We start from the raw sequence: 21,021 nt of genomic DNA, 5'->3' as shown, positions 1-21,021 counted from the left end.
AAAGGAGTGAATTTAGGAATAGCTCCAGGGTTAAAAAGTCCTTGACTAGTCTTTGTAAGTAGTATGAAGGAAAAAGAGGGGACGCGGCTAGGATGTGGAGCAGGGAAATTTAGTAACTGAAGCAACCCAAAATATTTTGTTCAAGTTGTTAATGGGGCCTTTTAAAGGACATTATGAAAATCAAGTAATCTTATCCTTTGATTATATTTCCATTTCATGTCACAAAAACTCTACATGCTGCAAGCTCATAAAAGTGAATTCCTACGAAAGTTTGAAAATCTTGTCTAGAATAATGTCTTAATTTTAATTGCTGATAGGCACTATTTGTCGACTTGATTGGCAGGCAACTGCCCTAATTGGCTGCTAACACGTTGAACATTTTTACACAAAAACCTGTGCTAGGGCAGCCCGGGGTGGCTCAGCGGTTTAGCCCCAGCGCGTGAGACTGGAGACCCGGGATCGAGTCCCACATCGGGCTCCCTGCGTGGCGCCTGCTTCTCCCTCTGCTTGTGTCTCTGCCTCTGTGTGTGTGTGTGTGTGTGTGTGTGTGTCTCATAAATAAATAAATAAAATCTTAAAAAAAAAAAAACCTGCATTAGAAAGTAGGTTGGCTGAAATACTGTCTACACAAAAAGTAATTCTAAACAAGCGAAGCTAAAGCGGCAAATTCGGTGTTGGTTTTGGCAACACTCCGCACGAAGATCCCTCTTTGAAAGTGCCTTAAACAATTAAAACAATAACCACAAACACGTCACTTTCAAAGCCCGTGGGGTAAGAGAGGCCGCACGGGGGCCGCTCTCCGGAGCTGCCGGCTCGGGCTGGCCGCCGGGCCGGGCTGTAGGCTGCGGTTGTGTCGTTATTTCCACTCAGGTCTCGAAAACATCCTCGAAGCCAACCCACCTGCCGGACGGGGACGGGGACCGGGGGTGGGGGGCGATCTTTAAGTCCACTGCGGGTTCAAGAGAGCGGAGCTGGTGCGGGGGAGCGTGGCTTTCAGAAATCCTGCCCCTTGGGCGGAACGCGGCCCCACCTTGCTCCCGCCCGCATCCTCGCCGGGGCGCCCAGACGCTGCGCTCCCAGCCCCGCGCTCTGCTCGCGGGGCGCGCCGGGTTGCAGGGTCCAGCGCCGGAGCCCGGGAGCCCCGGAGCCCCGGAGCCCCGGAGCCCCGCCCGCGCCCCTGCCCGCGCCCCGCCCCGCCCCGCCCCGGGGCCTTCGCACCTGAGGTCTCGCCGTCCGCCCGGCCCGCGCGCCCCGCGGCGAGGAGCCCCAGCAGGAGCAGCGGCAGCGCCCGCAGGCCGGGCAGGGCGCGCATGGCGCTGTCGGGTCCCCGCGGTCCTCGCGCCCCGCCGTCGGTGGCCCGAGCCTCTGCGCACAGTCGCCGGTGGCCCCGCGGCGCCCGCTGCCAGCGCCGGGGGCGGGACGCGCGGCCGCGGGCGGGTGGGAGGGGCCCGGCCGCCTGCCCTCCCCGCCCCGAGAGACGCGGACCCGGGGCCGCGCCGGGCTCCCACCCACGGGCGCGCGCGGCTGTGCCGGGCCCCGCCGCGCCCCTCCTGCTCCGCGCCCCGGCCGCGCCCCTCCTGCTCCGCGCCGCGCTCCGGGCCCGCGGCCGTGCGCTCCCGCCCGCGCAGCCGAGGCCGGGGCAGCCCCTCCCCGCGCCGGCTCCGAACGCCCCCGGGCACGCGTGTCCCAGGCTCGCCCGCAGCTCGCCGCGGGCAGGGCTCCCTGCCGTGCTTTGAGGGGCCCGCGGGCAGGAGGGGACCCCCACCCCCTCCCCCTCCCCGTCCCCCTCCCCCTGCCCCCCCCCAGGCCCCGGCCCTTGCCTGGGGCTCTAAGGAGACGCGGGCGGCGCCGCGGGAAGGTGCCCTCGGGCCGCACACGCCTGCCCTCCAGCCTCTGAAGGGTCACCGGCTCTTTCTAGATTGAGGTCTCCGAATCCCAAGGGCCCACAGTATCTGTTTTTCTTTTCCTTTTGTTTGCTTAGCCCTACAGCGGTTAAGGAGCCACCTAGAGGTCAAGAAACACAAAGGACCCAAAGGAGACCCTGCGGGAGCGGCACGAGCCTGCCGACCTCCTTCCAACTCCGGGGCTGCTGAAGACAATGCTGGCTCCGGGCCGCAGGGCCCTGCCTTGGAGCTTGCGGGGCTCCCGACCGCAGAGAACACAGAAATCTTTATGTTCTAACGTAAAAGAGCAGTAAGATCTGATGTTTCTCCACGGTGTGATAACACATTGATTTTTTTTTAAAAGCATTTCTAAGTTTCGTTCCCTTTACCTTTGTTTTTTTAAGGTGCCAGGTTTGATATTCACAAATTCATTATACATCACTGCCAGAAAGAAAAAAAAAATTGAAAGAAAATGTCAGGCACAGATTTTGAAAGCTGACATGCTAAGCAAGAGCTATCTATGCTCACTTCCCTGAGGAAAGGTTAATTTTTAATTGGTCGTTATTACTAAAATATGCCTGTTTCTGGTTTAATGTTACACAGGCAAAATTTCAGAGGAGTGTGGATTATTTAAATCGGTGTGAAGAGAATATGAGTAATACAATTCAGTGAGCATATTAATATCTGATTAATATTAAATATCTGCCAACTGTCAGGCACTGGGTTCAAAACATACACGCACCAATGGAGAGTTTATCTATGAACTACAAACCTCAGGAAAGCCTCTTCTTAGTATAAAATTATGGTTATGATGATTAACCCTTTCTGAACAAAACTTTGTAATATTAATTTTACATCATGACTCTTCGGACTTCGATCAGACTTGTAAACCCAAATTGCCTGATCCACGGTTGCTAAATCACACCCCTATCTTGCTGCACTGCATCCTATCTCAGGATTAACTATAATCATTTGTCCATACCTCTGGAGTTTTAACAGTGAGCACTTCTCACTGTTCAAACAAGCTGAAGACTGACCTTCCCCAGTTGGTCCTATAATCTCAAATTCACTATACTTCAAATGAGCTGACATCATTTAAAGAAAAATCGTCTTCTCCATTGACTCAATGTGTTCACAAGTAGCGAAAAGTGACTTGCCCAAGCTGAGGCTAATTCCCATGGTCAGTTGCGTTGTTAGAGCAAAATAAATTGAGAAAGAAATTTAATTCTTGGTTTGCTAAGCATTTGGAATATCTTTTCCCCATTGCTGTTTTATTTTTAGATATTTAATATTTTTGGCCTTATCCCAACTTCATTTTTTCAAGTGTTCTATATTCTTTAAAACCAGCTTATATTTTACACCTTACTTGTATGGCTCTTCCTAACCTTTCTGGTTCAAACTGACCCTTAGTTGCACAATGAATTAAATATGGCCACAGATATTTTGACACTGTCCTCATCAGGAGATGTGTTGAGGGGGAAAGAAGGTCCTATGGTTTCTCTGTTCAAGCTGGGTGGTCTCTGTGACTTCTCTGATCTATTGAATTTTGCAAAAGTAACATTTTGTGAATTTCCGGATCCAAACCACAAGAGAATTCACTTCCTTCCTCCTTGTTCTTACAAGACAGCTGCCAGGAAAGAAGTATGACTACCTTGAGATCAACATGCTGTGAGAAGCTCAAACCACATATAAAGGGACAGGAACAGTGAGATGCTATGTGGGGTGGCCAAAAAGCAGGAAGGGGCTAGATTTGTGAGTCTCTTCTCAGAGCCTCAAACGAGGTCAGCCCCCAGCTCAGAAACACGCAATGGTCCCAGCTGATACTCACCAGAGGAGAATTGCCCAGCTGAATCCTGCCTGAACCCCTGGCCCACACATTTGGGTTTAAGCCACTAAATTTTCAGGTAACTCGTGTCACCCAAATAAATTATCCAAACATTCTCCTCTGAACTCATATTGTCCCTAGGATTAATTTGACAATTAATAATTGATAGCTTAGTGACTTGATCTTCATTGTTGGCTTCAAGTTACACTGAAATATTTTATTAGTATTCAGCTCATTATGTGATTGTATCTTCTTTCCCAACTCCATTATAACTCTTATCAGTACCTCAAAATAGTTCCATAAGTCTTTGGACCTCCTATAGTATCTTAAAAAAAAAAAAAAAAAGTATTTCTAGCATGCTCTGTTTTTTTACCCTTTAGAGAATCAGTTAGGAATTACATTTTTTCTTTTTTTTCCCTAAAATTTGCATATGTAGAATAATGATACAAAGGATTTTTTTTTTCTTTTAGGATATATGCTGTTGCTGAGTGAAAAGTGTGTGACAGTGTCCTAGAAAGCTGTGAAGATGATAATGGGGATATAGGTTACCTCTTAGGGAAGGCAATATATAATTTTAAAAAATTATTATTGAAGAAAACATTATATCAAACAGCAAAATATGAGAGGGCCTGTTTCCCTATATCAACGTCAACAAATCAAAATTTCTGTCTTTGTCAATCTCATAGTTGACAAAAAGCACGCATTTACAGTTTAATTTATATTTGTTTTATTGTAAGTTGGGGTGAGCATTTTTTACATATGGAAAATGTCATGTACAGATGCTGCAAACAACAAAATCCAGTCTGGCTTGTTTAAGCAGAAAAATAAGCACTTCAAGGTTATTAGGTACTACTTGAGATGGTTGAAAAAACAGACCCAAGCATAAACTTTCAAGAGCACCAGAATTCATATAGTGAACTCACTAAATATAGATACCACTGAGGCCTCCCCTATCAAACATGAGACACCCAGGGGCTCAATGCCCTGCATCCACCACTGCTTCCATCCCTGAGGTCACCTATGTGTCAGCAACTGGCCCTTGCAATCCCTGCTGCCAACTTCACCACCCAAAAGAGAGTGCTACTCTGCTGCTCTGCTCCTCTGTCCTCTCCACATCAGTCTCCCTCACCTGGGGAATGTCCAAGGCTAGAGCACACAGCTGACTGCTAGCATCAAAAGAGGCTGAGTGTTTGAGTTCTGATCTCCATGGGAGAAGGCAGGATTCATAATGTGAAAATCTTCCCAAATATAGAAAGTTTTTCAAAATATGACAAGAAGCCTTGAATATCCACTCCCGTCCTCCCCACTCCGACAGACAACCTTTCTTTATACTTATTATTTGAAACAAAAGCAGATGCTCCCCAGTTTAATAATACTCTGTACTCCTTTCAAATGTAGATACCCCATTCAACCCAGAAAGAGGCCTGGCTCATTAGAAGGGGAAGTTGGATCCCTGGCTTGTACAGATGCACATTCTAAGGCTCTGGGACAGGAACTAGTAGTATGTTCATTTAACATATGTTTTTGCAAAATTTGCTAAAGTAAACATTTTAACTGGAATTATTTAATATGACCATTTATTTCTACTCCAACTGCTCTTGCATCTCACTTTCCCACATGTCAGATGGCATGCTGTGAATGTTTTTGAGATCCTGTTAAGAGGAAGTTGAGTTAAGGATACATTTCACAGGGATTTATTATAATATAGTTTTGTGTTTAGCAGTCCCTTTGGCATAGAGACAAGTTATTGCTAGCCACCCAGTTAGAAATGGCTTAAAAGTATACAGACTTTTTGCTGTGTGACTCAACTAGCACTGTGACTGAATCAACTCTCTGGGCATCCCAACATAAAGGTGAAGAATCAAAGACCAGATCCTGATACTCTATTGTCAGTTGGCACGAGAAGTAGATTGATGGGAAAAGAAAAGGATTCCATTGCCAGAACAAAGGTATAATGGACTGAATTGTATCCAGCCCCTGCCCCATACCAAATTCTTATGTTGAAGCTCTATCCTTCAGTAGCTTAGATTATGACTGTATTTGGAGATAAGCCTTTAAAGAGATGATTAAGGTTAAATGAGGTCATATGGGTAGGCCCAGAATCTAATATGACTAATCCTTATAATAAGAAGAAAAGGGGCACCTGGATGTCTCAGTTGGCTAAGAGTTCAACTCTTGATCTCAGCCTGGTCTTAATCTCAGGGTCATGAGTTCAAGCTCCGTGTTGGGCTCCACTCTGGGCATAGAGACTACATTAAAAAAAAAAAAAAAAAAAAAAGAGGAAGAGACACCAAAGGAAGAGTGCACACACACATCTACACATGCATACACACACGCACACACAGAAAAGGTCATGTGAGGACACAAAGAGAGGGCAGCCATCTGAAGGCCAAGGAGAGAGGTCAGGAGAATCCAAACTTGCTTCCATCATTTGTCACTATTTAGTTTTTGGTAATAATTTTTCCCAGTATGCCTTTTGTCTTGGAACATTATCACTAAAAATTATCTGTTATATAGTCAAATTAACCAGTCCTTTCAAAAAATGACTTTTGTTTTTGTCTACCTAGAGAAGCCTTCATTGCTTCAAGAAAAAAATAAAGGCATCTTATATATTTTTTTGCTTTCTCTTTTTTACGTTTGAAATTTATGTTAATATAAATTAACATTAACATGTTATGTTACTCTCTAGAAATGTAAAATTATTATGTAAATTAGTGGTAATAATTATGAATTATCTTCCTGTCATTTTCAGCCGTCTTTTATTTTAGAATTTTATATCATTTCTGATTTTTGAAATAAGCTAACCAGTCATTTAAATTGTTTATTATTTGCTTAATATTCCTGTTTCTCATATTTCAAGCTACCTCAAAGAAGTGACAATGTTTAGTTAGGATTATAGGGAGGAGTGGCTAACCAAACACATGAATAAGAAGGAAAATTAAATAATCTGAATATGCCAAATAAGCTGAATATATGCCTAATGGGAGTAAAGAATTTATTTATTTTTAAATTTTTATTTATTTATGATAGTCACACAGAGAGAGAGAGAGGCAGAGACATAGGCAGAGGGAGAAGCAGGCTCCATGCACCAGGAGCCTGACATGGGATTCGATCCCGGGTCTCCAGGATTGCTCCCTGGGCCAAAGGCAGGCGCCAAACTGCTGCGCCACCCAGGGATCCCACTTTATTTATTTTTTAAAGATTTTATTTATTTATTCATGAGAGACACAAAGAGGGAGGCAGAGACATAGGCAAAGGGAGAAGTAGGCTCACTGAGGGGAACCTGACACAGGACTCAATCCCAGGACCCTGGGATCATGACCTAAGCCAAAGGTAGATGCTCAATCACTGAGCCACCCAGGGATCCGTGGAAGTAAAGATTTCATACTAGACTGAATCTTAAGAGATCCAGCTCATGTTCACATTTTAGAGATGAAGCAATTTGAGGAAGGCCAAATCAAGATGTCAAAGCCCTGATCCCTAAAATTTTATCTCAACATTTACAATGTTGGGGGTGAGATGGTGAGGGAGAACATTTTTCACTATAAATGATTTAAAAGTTTCCATTTCTATCTGAATATTTGACTTTATGCACAGACTTTTATCTCAGAATAGAACCAATATATTATTTCCTGTGACATTGTAATTTTTTCTTTAAATTTTTAAAAAATAAGAATTAAAAGTTAGATAAAAGTAATTCATCTCTACGACCAGATATTTGACCATTTGTAGTGATGTCATTTTTTTTCCATTAAACTGTTGCAGAGAAAGCATATTCTATTTTAGAATTAACAACATGTTAGATGGTCTCTAAATGTCTTTCTGAAGATGAACAAAATCAATAAGCAGTAACTCTGGGTTTAGGTTCTGATACAAAGCAGCTTTATATTTATTCTGGAAAATTAATGGTTGTTAAGGAGAGTGTTTAGCTAATAAACATAGGTTTGTTTTGTTAAAGAACTTCTGACCAAAAGGGAAGGGCAGAAGGTGTATGTAGCTCTTTTCAATGTAGAAAAGTAGGAAAAATGGAGATAGTACATGAAAAAGAAAAACCAGAAAGAAAGAAAGAAAGAAAGAAAGAAAGAAAGAAAGAAAGAAAGAAAGAAAGAAAGAAAGAAAGAAAAACTTCTGTGTGTGGGTGGGACAGCCTTGCTGATTCACATGGATTAAAAGGGTATTTGAAGGCAGTGGTTTTGAGCCAAAGCACTACCACTTAATCTTTTTGTGAATTTAGAAATAATCACCACTCCAAAGTTCAGTTTCCTTTCTTACAAAACAGGGAAATAGTACATATCTGCCAATGTTGTAAAGATAAAAATAAATATTTTGGCAGTATTGCAAACCACAAAATATATGGATGTTTGTTGTAGTGATTTTTGTTGTTATTGCTACTATTATTATAAATTACACAATAGTGATATTTTTTTCTTGTAGTTTTGTGCAAAATGCATCCAATTTGGAGCTGTGCCTTATTGTGCACTGGAGCTCGGAATGAATGCTACCAAGTCATTCAAATGGATTGAGGAACAAATTTTATTGGCAAAAGTCATAATGGATGTGATCACCGGAAAGAAAGGCACAATTTGGCCAATACTTCCCCTTATATACCGCAATACCATAGAGAGGCATGCTAGTGCCAGACTATTATCCTGGACACACAATGTAGGTTTAGCATTCAGGAGAAAGACCCTGCCCCACTCTTCATAAAGAGCCTTTTTGGTGGATTTTGTGGTCAACATATACAGGACTGGTAGAGGAAAATCAGCTGCCCACATGCTCTGAACTTGGTGCCCATGCAAAGCTAGATTTAGGCAAGCTACTTTTTGAGGGAGAGGAAGGAAGGGTAAAAAGCAGTGTTACAATAAAGGGAATTGTGTGAAGTTTAATTTAGAAAGAGATCCCCACCTGAATTATATGCTGTTGGAAAAGGCCCCTCTCTCACCCTCAAAAGAAACTAAAGAGAATACAACTAAGGGTCTTTAGTCTTGGATCTGCAGACTTGAGGGTGTGGGCACTCAGAACTGGACACTTAATTTGTGGGGCCCAGAGCAAAACTAAAATGCAGGCCCATTGTTCAAAAATTACTAATTTTTGGATGACTACTGGAGAGAATTAAACGATGTGTACAGCCCTCATTAAGACTCAGTGTGCCTTTACAAGTTGGTTCTGCCTCTATAGCTGGCTGCATAGGTCCTTTACTAAAAATAAGAAGATCAGTGCTCCCACACACTGAATGCTGGATGCTAAGAACCTTCTTTTTTCCTTTTCTTTCTATTTTTTTTAATTTGACTATAATTGACACACAATATTACATTAGTTTCAGGTGTACAACATAGTGATTTCACAACTCTCTACAGTAAGCCGTGCTCATAAGTGTAGCTCCCATCTGTCACCATATAAAGCTGTTATAATTCCATTGACTATATTCCTTATGCTATAACTTTTATTCCCATGACTTATTAAATCCATAATTGGAAGTCTTTATCTTTTTACTAATTGACTGTTACCTTTACTTTCCAGATAGGAGATTGAAAGAATATTTTCAGGTGTATATGACCAACCCAAGGGCCCCCAAAAGCATTTAAGATGATCTTCAAGTGAGGTTCAAAGTCAGAAAAGTCCCACGTATTTCCTCAGAATGATTAAAATAAGCTTTTAATCCCTACAATCTTGAACAAGAATAACAAAAGATTACCAAACACCCAAGAAAAAGATTTAATATGGAAAGAGAAACCAAAACAGAAGAAACATGACTTACCAGTGAAAAGTATACAGAGACAGGAAATCTCAACAGAAAATTATCATAAAAATTTTCCAGATTAAAAGATGATATTACATCTATGAAAAAAAGAACAAGCTATTATGAGAAAGAACATTTAAGGGGAAAAAGATCATATCTTAAAACATGATAAAATAAATGAAAAAAGTTTGGGAAAATAAAGTTGAGGAAAATCTCACAGAAAGTAAAGCAGAAGGACAAAGAGATGGCTATAAGAAGAGAAAAAAAAAAATATTACATAGTTAGTCCAGGAGGCCCAGCATCCAAATAATAGCTAGAACAGAGAAAATGGAGGAAATCAACAATTAAATAGTTGAAAAATTAACCAAAACTGAAGAAATGCAAGCTGAAAGTTTCCAGCAAATTCCCAGTTGAATGAAAATAGACTCATCAAAGCACATCACTGTGAAATTTCAGAATACTGGATAAGGAGAAAAATGTATAGAAGGGGATATGGAACTGCTCAAAAAATAGAATGGGTTTGATATTCTTAATAGAAGAGAAACATCTCCAAAATTACGAAGGGAAATGTTTCCAACCTAGTGTTGGAAGTGTTGTAGGCCCTGCTGAAATGTCAACTAAATATGAGGATGGAATAAAAACATGTTAAAGTATGAGCTATCTCAAAAAAAATTATCTCCCTTTCATACTTTTGCTCAGCAAGCTACTGAAAAAAGTCCTCAAAATAAAGAGAGTAAATTAAATTGAAAAGGGAAATATGGGAAAAGGAAGGAAGATCCTAGGATGAGAAAAAATTACAAAAAATATATGATACTCATCAAAAAAATCTGTAAAAAGCAATAGAAGTGTAATTTATTTTCTTACTTTATTTAGAAATCCTATAGTATTCTGCTGTTAAATATAATTTTTGTTGGTTTCTCTTTCCATAAGAAATCTTTTCCCTGGGTATTAGAGGTCTTTGTTGTTTATTCTTGTTCAAGCTGTGGGGATTAAAAGTTTATTTTACTTGCTCTGAGCACACATATGGGATTTTTCTAACTTTGAACTTCACTTGAGGAGTATTTTTTTTTAAGATCTTATTTTTAAGTAATTTTTATGCCCAACATGGGGCTCCTATTTACAACCCCAAGATTAAGAGTCACATTCTCCACCAACCAAGTCAGCCAGGCACCCCCACTTGAAGATTATCTTAAATGTTTTTGGGGACCTTGGGGCTGGTCATATACACTGGAAAATACAATTTTTGATAGATACTCATAATTATACAAAGGATGTTTACTTTATTCCTAGCTTACTAAAAGCTTTTGTACTTTACAGATACTTTTTAATCAATCTCTCATGATCAGTTGCTTTTTTAAAAATTTTATTTATTTATTTGAGAGAGCACGAGTAGGGGGAGGGGCAGAGGGAGAGAGAGAAACAGACTCCCCATTGAGCAGGGAGCCCAACTTGAGGCTCAATCCCAGGGCCCTGGGATCATGACCTAAACTGAAGGCAGATGCTTAACTGACTGAGCCACCCAGGCAACCCTGATCAATTACTTTTAAAAGTGGAATTTAGGGACACTTGGGTGGCTCAGTGGTTGAGCATCTGCCTTTGGCTCAGGGCATGATCCTGGGTTCCTGGGATCAAGTCCCACGTTGGGATCCCCCTGCAAGAAGCCTGCTTCTCCCTCTGCCTATGTCTCTGCCTTTCTCTGTGTCTCTCATGAATGAATGAATGAATGAATGAATGAATAAATAAATAAATAAATAAAGTAAAAGAAAAGAAAACTTGTGGGCTTTTTTTTAAGTGGAATTTAAATAGAAATTGCTTCTATTTATATATTAAATTTATAGATTGATTTGGGGAGGATTGACATCTTTGCAATACTGAGTCCCCTCCATTTTGTTACCCTCATTTTATTGAGTCCTGAGAAGTTATATACTCATAAAGGGATGCCTGGATGTCTCAGTTGGTTAAACGTCAAGTCTTGATTTCAGCCAGGTCAAGATCTCAGGGTCATGGAATGGAGCCCCACATCCAGCAGCATGCTCAGTGGGGAGCCTGTTGGAGGATTCACTCACTCTCCCACTGCCCCTCGCCCCATTCACAGGCATGTGAACATGTGCACACTCTTCCTCTGTCTCTAAAATGAATAAAGAAATCTTTAAAATAAATAAATATATTCATGAGTATATAATTCAAGCATTGTTTTGTTTCTGTTTTTGTCTTTGTTAAAGGTATTTTAAAATCAATGTTTGTATTTTGTTATTTCTATAAATTAAAAAAAAATGGGACACCCCCCCCCCCCAACTCTCCATAACTCAGAAAGAATCTTCCCCATCCTTGTGTTCTCATTCTGTCCTCTGGGCTTCCCAGTAAACACACAGCCCCAACACCACCCCTGACACCTTCAGCCACTCTCTGCATGCCAGAGCATCCCCCCCACACACACCCTCTACTGTCCCCAGCGCTACCTCTTGCCTCCTCCATCCTGACGCTGCTGCTGAGCAACCTGTGGCTGGTGGGGGTGGCCCTCGTCTTACCCTGGCCCCAGAGCTGCTGCTGGACCCTTGGCAGGCTCACTGGCTGCTGGCCCAGGCCCTGGGGTACACGGCCAGACCTGGCCTGCTCCTGAGCCTGCTGTTCCTGCCCCCACTAGGCTGGTGGCAGCAGTGCTACCTGGGCACACTGAGGCTCCTGCATGCCCCTGCCCTGCTCCCCCTGGCTGCTGGGCTAATAGGTGTGCTGCTGGCAGGCCTCAAGGTATCCAGTGCAGCTGGTGGCTATGGCTACATGCCTGTCCACCAGGCCATGCTGGCAGGGCAACGTTACCACCTACACATTCCAAGGGGGTACTGCCACTGTGGCTGCTGCCATAGCTGCTGCTTGACTTGACACCACCGCTCAGCTCCAAGCCATCCTTCCTGCAGCTACTCTGAAGCCTCTTGTTGGCCTGGCCTCTGCAGCCAGGGCCTTCCAGTGGTTGGAGCTCCCTGAGCTGAGGCTGCAAGCACTGCAGGAGGGCATCTTGTGCAGGGCCCTGGCAGGATGCTGGCCACACAGACTCTGTCCTACCTCTGGTGATCTGGCCCGAGCTACCTGTCACCCATCCTGTTGGGTGCAGCCTCTTGCCTCTGGACCTCCTTACATGGCCTCTGGTACCAGAGCGAAGGCTCAACCTGTTCCTGCCAGGCCTAGGGCCCATGTAACAGACCTGGGAGGGCTCCTCAGAGGGAGCCTGGCCTCTGCTGGGCCCAGCTTCTCTGAAGGGACTCTACTGTGGGCAGCCCTAGATGAGTAGATGCCGCAGTAGATCCTGAAGGGATCCAGGCCTCACTCGTGAGGGGCCAGCACAGAACACAGAGTCCTGAGAGCCACGAGGGCTGCCTAAGCCCACTGGCTCCTCCCAGTGGCTGCAGCAGCCGGAGCACATGGGTTTCCCTACAGAGCAGGCAATGGCATTGGCAGCCACAGGCCCCATGGAGGGTGCTGTGTCACTGCTGGCTGAAGCAGTGGGGCACGGGGACCCTGGTGCCTCAGGGGAGGGGCACCCCACCCCACCGGCCCCCAAGGCCTTCCTCCTCACCAAGCAGGCCCACAGGGGACAGGAGGCTTGGCCGGTGGCGGGTGGTCCATCTGAGCCCCAGCTCTGACTGCTAAAAGTCACAGTGTGGTACAGCAGAGCCCTCTCCTCCACACACCAGACCCTCATACTGTTTAGAATAAAAACCAGTTTGCTTTAAAAAAGAAAGAAGAAAAAGAAGAAAGAAGAAAGAAAGAAAAAAAGAAAGAAAGAAAGAAAGAAAGAAAGAAAGAAAGAAAGAAAGAAAGAAAGGAAGGAAGGAAGAAAGAAAGAAAGAGAAAGAAAGAAGAAAAAGAAAGAAAGAAAGAAAGAAAGAAAGAAAGAAAGAAAGAAAGAGAAAGAAAGAAAATAAATAAATCACATATATATTATCATAAAATTGGTCACTTTACTAAAATATTTTTTTCTTTTAATAGTTTTTTTTAATTGACTTTCCAGGATTTTCTATGTAGAAAATCACACAAATTGCAACTACTTATGATTTTTTTTCCCTTTCCAATATTATTTCTTTCATTTAAGTTCTTGTTTTATCACATTTGGCCCACATTTGTATGTAATAATCATGGTACTTAATTTCAAACAACAGGATAAACCAGACTCTGGTTAATTTTGGCAAAACAAAACTAAACAAAAAATAGTTCAAGGAAAACTAAAGAACCATTTTTGGAAAAAAAAAAGTGTGATATTAGTAGAGGAAAAAGCAAATAGTTTAATGAAGAAGAATAGAGAAACAAAAGGAGACACACTTGTACATGAGAATATATATGATATTTCAGATTAGTGAAGGAGAGAAAGATAATCTAACAAATTAGAGGCTAATGTGTTATCCATTTTGATAGGTATATTTAGGTCCTTATCACACACATCATATTAAATGACAAATTCCAAATTGATTAGAATTCTAAAGATAAAACTATAAATTGTGTAAAAGCTATAGAAGAATTTACAAATTGTTTTAGGGATAGAAAAGGACTTTAGAAATACAGAAAACAACTGACATTTTTTACTATATAAAATTTTAAAGAAATTTTATACATGATGAAAGACACCACAAAATAAAAACAAAATTCAGATTAGGAGAAAATATGTACAGTGTATCATCTATAAAGAGTTAATATCCTTAATATTAAAAGAGAACCAATAAATCAGTACCAAAGATAAAGAGCCCACTTAAAAAAAGAGTGGCATGGGATGTATTTTGGGGCAATTTATAAATGAGTTAGGATTAGTCTTAAAAATCTGGGTAAGAAAGTAGAGTTTATTGCACTTTCTTAGCTTTCTTTGCATAGCTCCAAACAACAAAGATCTCAGTTCACAGCTTCTGCAATGAATTTCTTCATGGACCAGAAATAAAAAGGATGGATAGAGCCATCAGCAAAGCAAATGGCACAGAGATAGCCTGAAAAGCAAGTTCATTCTGATCAGGGGGTTTTAGAGGCACTAGCTATATAAGTTCTTTGAAATCTAAGTGTTTTCCAGAACTTTGAGGGGATGAATTATTGTTCTCCATCTGTTGGTAGCCCAGCCAGGCTCCTAAGCCAAAGGAGAAGAGTTCTACTGTCGTAGGATGTTTTGAAAAAACATTTTTAGAAATGCTGGTCCCTAATGCAAGCTGGTGTAGCCACTCTGGAAAACAGTGTGGAAGTTCCTCAAAAAGTTGAAAATAGAGCTACACTATGACCCAGCAATTGCACTACTAGGCATTTACTGCAAAGATTAAAAATGTGATCTGAATGGGCATCTGCACTCCAGTGTTTATAGCAGCAATGTCCACAATAGCCATACAATGGAAAGAGCTCAGATGTCCATTGACAGATGAGTGGATAAAGAGGATGTGGTATATATACACATATTCAGCCATAAAAAAAAAAAAGAAAGAAAGAAAGAAAGAAAGAAAGAAAGAAAGAAAGAAAGAAAAGAAAGAAATCTTGCCATTTGCAACAATGTGAATGGAATTAGAAGGTATTATGCTAAGTGAAATAAGTCAGTCAGAGAAAGACAACTATCATATAATCTCACTCATATATGGAATTTAAGAAACAAAACAGGATCATAGAGGAAGGCAGGGGAAAATAAAACAAGACAAAAATCAGAGAAGAAGATAAACCATAAGAGACTCTTAGTCTTGGGAAACAAACTGAGGGTTGCTGGAGGAGAGGGAAGTGGGGAGATGGGATTAATGGGTGATGGGCATTAAGGAGGACACGTGATGTAATGAGCACTGGGTGTTATATGCAACTGATGAATCACTGAACTCTACCTGTGAAACTAATAATGCACTATATGTTAATTAATTGAATTTAAGTTAAAAAAAAAAAAAAAAGAAATTCTGGTCCCTTTGCTGTTGAAGCAAATAAACAGGGCAGGCCAGGGCAATGGTGTGCGTCTGAGTGAGCGTGCCCCAACACACTGGCAAAGAGAATCTGGAGAGGTTTGCCACAATGGTGGAGCTGGGTAGAATGGTCAAAATCCTTGCTGCGGTACCTGGATGACAGTGCCGCTGACCTCTATGCCATGGTGATATCCTCTGCAGGGCGTCAACACGCTGGGCAGAGATAGCTCCCGGATTGGCAGGGCCCAGAGCAGAACGTATGTGTGAACTCCCTGTTCAAAAAGCAGGAAGAAGCTCTGCCACAATTACTGAACTGTAAAGCTGTTTACCTTCCTTCTGTGGTCTCTCTCTTGACTTCTGTCTTTTTTATTTGTTATGTAATGTTGTAAGTAGGGAAAACAAGTTTTAATTATTAGAAAGAATTTTCCTGTTTATCTTTATATTGTTCAGTACCAGATTATATGCAAATAGGCAGTCACTGAAATTACACAATTCATATGTCATAGTTGATACATATATCTGTTTTTGGTTCTTACTAAGTAAGTGAAAAATGTTGCACAAAAGTAATTCTGTGAGAAGTAAGGAAGAAATGAAAGGAAAAGGACCTAAGGGACACTCTCTCTTCCTGCTATGTCATGTTCAGTGTAAGTGGCAGATGAGGACAGATACATTACATGTATTGATTTCTTTCACCCAGCATTTATTAATGAAGATTATTTGATAGTAATCTATCAAATTTAAAAGATTATAATGTACATATAATAAACATATGGTACGTCTCAATATTTAATTATTTTCCTGAATACCTATGAGTCAAGAGATCTTAAAGAAACATATTAAGTTACCCTCAAAAGTTTCTCATGAATAGAGTTAAATATACTCATGAATGATTTCATGTCAGATAGATGAGAGTACTAAAAAAAACACAGACACTTGCAGGTACATATGCACACACATGCACAGACACATTCATGTACTTACTCAATTTTTTCTCCAAAACTAAAAATGAATGCATTTTGAAAGACTAATTTAAATTCCTCCTAGATTGGCAAGGCCAAAATTCATCTTCTATTTACAACCATTATGTATACTATCTATAAAATACTGTCATTTCTTTATGAAATATTTTGTTCTCTCTAAAGATTATATAAGATAACAGGACTTCAGAAACTACAAAGCTACCATCTTATATTTAAAGTTAAGCAAGCATTTCACTTTGGAATATTATCAGAAATCGCTCTATGGGGCAGCCTGGGTGGCTCAGCGGTTTAGCATTGCCTTCAGCCCAGGGCATGATCCTGGAGTCCCGGGATCGAGTCCCACGTCAGGTTCCCTGCATGGAGCCTGCTTCTCCCTCTGCCTGTGTCTCTGCCTCTCTCTCTCTGTGTGTCTCTCATTAATAAATAAAGAAAATTAAAAAAAAGAAAGAAATCACTCTATGAATACATAACAAAAAAATTTAATTAGCCCCATCTAACTTTATTTATTTTTCAAGATTTTATTTATTTATTTTATTTTTTAAGTTATCTCTCCACCCAATGTGGGGCTGAATCTCACAACCCCGAGATCAAGAGTTACATGCTCCACCAACTGAGACAGCAAGACACTCTAGCCCCTAACTCACTTTAAAAGTGAGAGTAGGGGGATCCCTGGGTGGCGCAGCGGTTTGGCGCCTGCCTTTGGCCCAGGGCGCGATCCTGGAGACCCGGGATCGAATCCCACGTCAGGCTCCCGGTGCATGGAGCCTGCTTCTCCCTCTGCCTCCCTCCCTCTCTCTCTCTCTCTCTCTCTCTCTCTCTCTATGTGACTATCATAAAAAAAAAAATAAATAAATAAAAGTGAGAGTAGGGTCCCCTGGCTGGCTCAGCAGTTGAGTACCTGCCTTCAGCCCAGGGCGTGATCCTTGAGTCCCGGAATCGAGTCCCACGTCGGGCTCCCTGCGTGGAGTCTGCTTCTCCCTCTGCCTGTGTCTCTGCCTCTCTCTCTCTCTCTGTGTCTCTCATGAATAAATAAAATCTAAATAAATAAATAAATAAATAAATAAATAAATAAACAAATGTGATAGTATTTGGCAATTTCTGGAGTACTTTCAAATAACTGATTATGCCCACGTGTGACCCTGCACTACCTATGTTTCTTATTTCAACAAAGCCTTTATCTTTGAAGTGGAGTAATGTGAGATCAGATATCATTGCTCCTCAAGGAACTGAAATTCTAGACAACTGTCCTTCAGTTTCACTTCTCTGTAATCAACTCAAGTTTACAAACTGGGAGAAAGGGTAACATCTATACACAAAGGAGGAGAAAGGCAGAAGAGAAGATAAACTCTTGCCAATTACCAAAGAACATCATCAGTGGAATTCACTTTTTTCTATGATTTCAGCTATTCCCCTGACTTTGTATACATTTCTGTTAGAATGAGTACTGGACTGGGTTAGCATCTCTACACTCTGTTATTGTGTCTTGATACCTATAGCCAAATGTTTCTCTAGAATTTAAATTTCCTCAACATTATACCATATTATGGTGATTTCATCCCTTTGGAAGACAGCTTTTAGTATTATTTCTTGTTCTCTATTTAATATCTATTGGTCTGAATTATAATCTAATGATACAAAACAATTTTAAAATACTTTGCCTATTTTGTTTGCAGGAAAGAGTATTCAGAAATTTTTAATTAACAAAACAGTAGTGACCTCTTGAAATGGAAGCACATGATATTTCCTTAAAATACATAAATTCATTTTAAATCACACAAATGCACTCACATCTATATATCTAGATATGGATATCTAGGTATACATGCACCTATATAGGTATGTACATAACATATATATTCATATATAGTATTTAAAACTCATACATATGACAAAATTTTCATTTTGAGTCTGCAACCCCAAAAATGTAATTGGAAAAGTCAGAAAGGCTGAAAGTACAAATTCTTTATGAAAAAGTGTAATTTAAAAAAAGGTGAAATTTAAGGTGTATTATGCTTTAAAATATGAAGCTATATGTACAACTTATAAATTACCAGAACTTTTTTGGGTGTGAACTGACTAGTGTTGTTAAAATAGCAATATAATCCTGTTAAATAGCAGTAGCTGTTCTATTCAACTCTAATTTTCCCAGCCAAGGACCAAACCTGAGCTTATTTCAATTCCTCTCATTCTCAAATCAAACTATATACCAAAAACAAAACAAAACAAAACAAAACAAAACAAAAGGCAAAACAAAAAATGCACTGTAGTTTGAAAACTGCATGTTAGTGAAGCAGTAATTGATTTTTAAAAGTATTTTACTAGAAAATAATTGTAAACCACTTAAAATAAAGATGTCTCAAAATATAGCCAATGCAGGTAAGTATAGTTTTAACACTGTAATCAATTGTAGTTAATTTGACCTAAAAATCAGGACTCTGGGTATACAGTGCTCCCCTTTAACACTTCTATATTGTATTCACATCAGCATTGCCTTCAAAATTTTTTTATGACTTCAGATTTTGTGTAGTTGTTTTTCTTAGGCTTTTTCTATCTTTAAACATTTGTTATGGAATATTTTGGAACAATTTTCCAGGTGATTCTTGTGAAAATAAGCTTAAAGGACACGAGTTTCCAATTTTCAGGGTGTTTTCTTTTTCCCTTTGGAGAGATTCCTTCTGCCATTACCAGCTATAATTATCCAGCCTTCATAATTTGCTTTTTCTTACAAGCACCCCTTTTAACATAGTTCTTTCATGCATACCATTGAATTTATGAGCCTATAGTCTAATACAGAAGAGAAATTAATCAATGGAAATACAATTTTAAGACTCGTAATGCCTCAAAGTTGTTCTAATTTCAAATAAAACCGTTGAGGAACTCTGAAATTAAGATGCCAACATCTTTTCAAGAAAATGACCAGTTTGTTGAACATGGGTTAACTCAGAAAATTGACAGCTGTTTGATTCACAGGTGACCCCAGGAGAGAGCAGTAAAATGTGATCCAGAGCCAAACCCAGAACAGACATTTGCTGATGCAGTTCCACCTATAGGGGTCACTGATACCCTAATAGTAGATCACTAGCTTACAGTAGACTCACAGATGATTTTTTTTTTTTTTTGCAATTGTGTGTCCATTAGTTTGTCAGCACATTACCTTATCCCTCAGATGATGGCTTTAAAACCTAATTGCACATCATCGTCAATTCTGGAAATGTCTCCAAAATGCAGTTTTACAGTACCATCCAATTCAGTCCATGAATCAGAATATTTGGGAGGAAAATCTATAAGCCTTTTCCTTCTGCCCATGTCTCTCCCCCTTTCTCTCTCCATTTCCCTCTTTCCCACCCTAATTTACTCCCTCCATCCCTCGTACTCCCTTCAGGCATATTACAAGAACAAAGACCATTGGTGCAAGATAGAAGAGAGAAATAAAGAAGAAGAAACCAGTGTCCAAAAATCTTTACTTAAGTGAACAAAAGCAAATACTCAAATAGCTCCAAGCTTCTTTTTCAAGTGAAAAACATGATGGCTTACCTAGCTCGTTTGAAAACTATTCAAAAACAAATCTAAGATCAGAAAAGGGAGCCCCCACTTTATGCCTTTTAAAATACATTTCTTTCAAGACTCAGTGGTCCCATTTTCATTTTCCTATAGTATGTTATTAGAAACTTCTGGAGATGCTCAGCTGAAGGCCGAGTCTGATCATTGGCTTGTCTATTTATGTTCCTATAATATGAATTCCTTAAAGGAAATTTAACAATACCAAGTAATCTTGTTCAATTTACCCTGCCCCTTAATTGCTTCCACTGCCTAAACACCTCTTCCCAACTTATTCATCTCTTAAATTCCTATTTGTCCTTCTAAATGAAACTGGTACATTCCATAGATAATTTAATTACTGAGTGTCTATTTCCTACCAAGAATTGTAATTGCACAGAAAATACAAGTGGAATTAGGCTTTGTCCCTTCACCAAGGATATTACTGTCTAGCTGTTGAGAGTGATAAGTAAATAAACAATTACAGCAGGTATGATAAGAATGATGCTGAGAACACCTTGCTAACATGGCAAAGCAACATATTAATTGAACTAGAAGGCCATACTAAGGCGAAGCTAATTTAACATGTGTCTGTGCTCTGTTCTTGAACCTCTCCTCTTAATATTTTTATAATTTGAATGGAAACATAAGAAATATTCTAAGACTTGAGGGAAAGAAACACAGCAGGTGGGAAATTTAGTACGTTAAAGAGTTGAACCAAGATTGAAGCTAATGTCAACAGTCTAGGTTGATCATCCAAAAATCAATGTAATCAAATTGAACAAGGGAAAAATATAGTATGGGATGGCAGACACCTGTCTAGATAATGTTTTTTAACAAAGACACACAGATTTAAGAAAATAATTTATATAAGACATCATTGTCATATGGCTGTCTAATATTATGCCATTTATTTAAAGTTCAAAAATGTACAGAATTAAAGAATTTACATATAAGAAAAGCAAAGGAATGATAAGCATATTCAGAATAGTGGTTACCTAAGGGAGAGGAGGCATATGGAGCGATGCAAATGGGGTGTATCAGAGCATGCGCACGTGTGTGTGTGTGTGTGTGTGTGTGTGTGAGTGTGTGTATTATTCCGAAGTTAAATTTGAAAATAATAAAATCTTTGATGTTCCTGGGTGGCTCAGTTGGT

At 40.4% G+C, this 21,021-nt stretch overlaps 1 protein-coding gene and 1 pseudogene across 1 annotated transcript in view; one reads left to right on the top strand and one right to left on the bottom strand.

Annotated features, from left to right (window-relative positions):
- Positions 1-1,366, bottom strand: part of EMB (embigin) — a 53,592-nt gene extending 52,226 nt beyond the window's left edge. Inside the window, exon 1 of the mRNA XM_077896020.1 lies at positions 1,219-1,366. Coding sequence (XP_077752146.1) covers positions 1,219-1,312 — 94 coding nt within the window. The 5' untranslated portion in view covers positions 1,313-1,366. The remainder of the gene's footprint in view (positions 1-1,218) is intronic.
- Positions 1,367-11,858: 10,492 nt separating this feature from the next.
- On the top strand, positions 11,859-13,086 carry LOC144311736 (rhomboid domain-containing protein 3 pseudogene; annotated as a pseudogene).
- The last annotated feature ends 7,935 nt before the right edge of the window (positions 13,087-21,021 follow it).

Source organism: Canis aureus, chromosome 4, assembly GCF_053574225.1.
Source record: "Canis aureus isolate CA01 chromosome 4, VMU_Caureus_v.1.0, whole genome shotgun sequence".
Taxonomy (NCBI): domain Eukaryota; kingdom Metazoa; phylum Chordata; class Mammalia; order Carnivora; family Canidae; genus Canis; species Canis aureus.
Note: the sequence above shows the minus strand (reverse complement) of the source record. Positions and strands in the feature narration are given on the sequence as shown.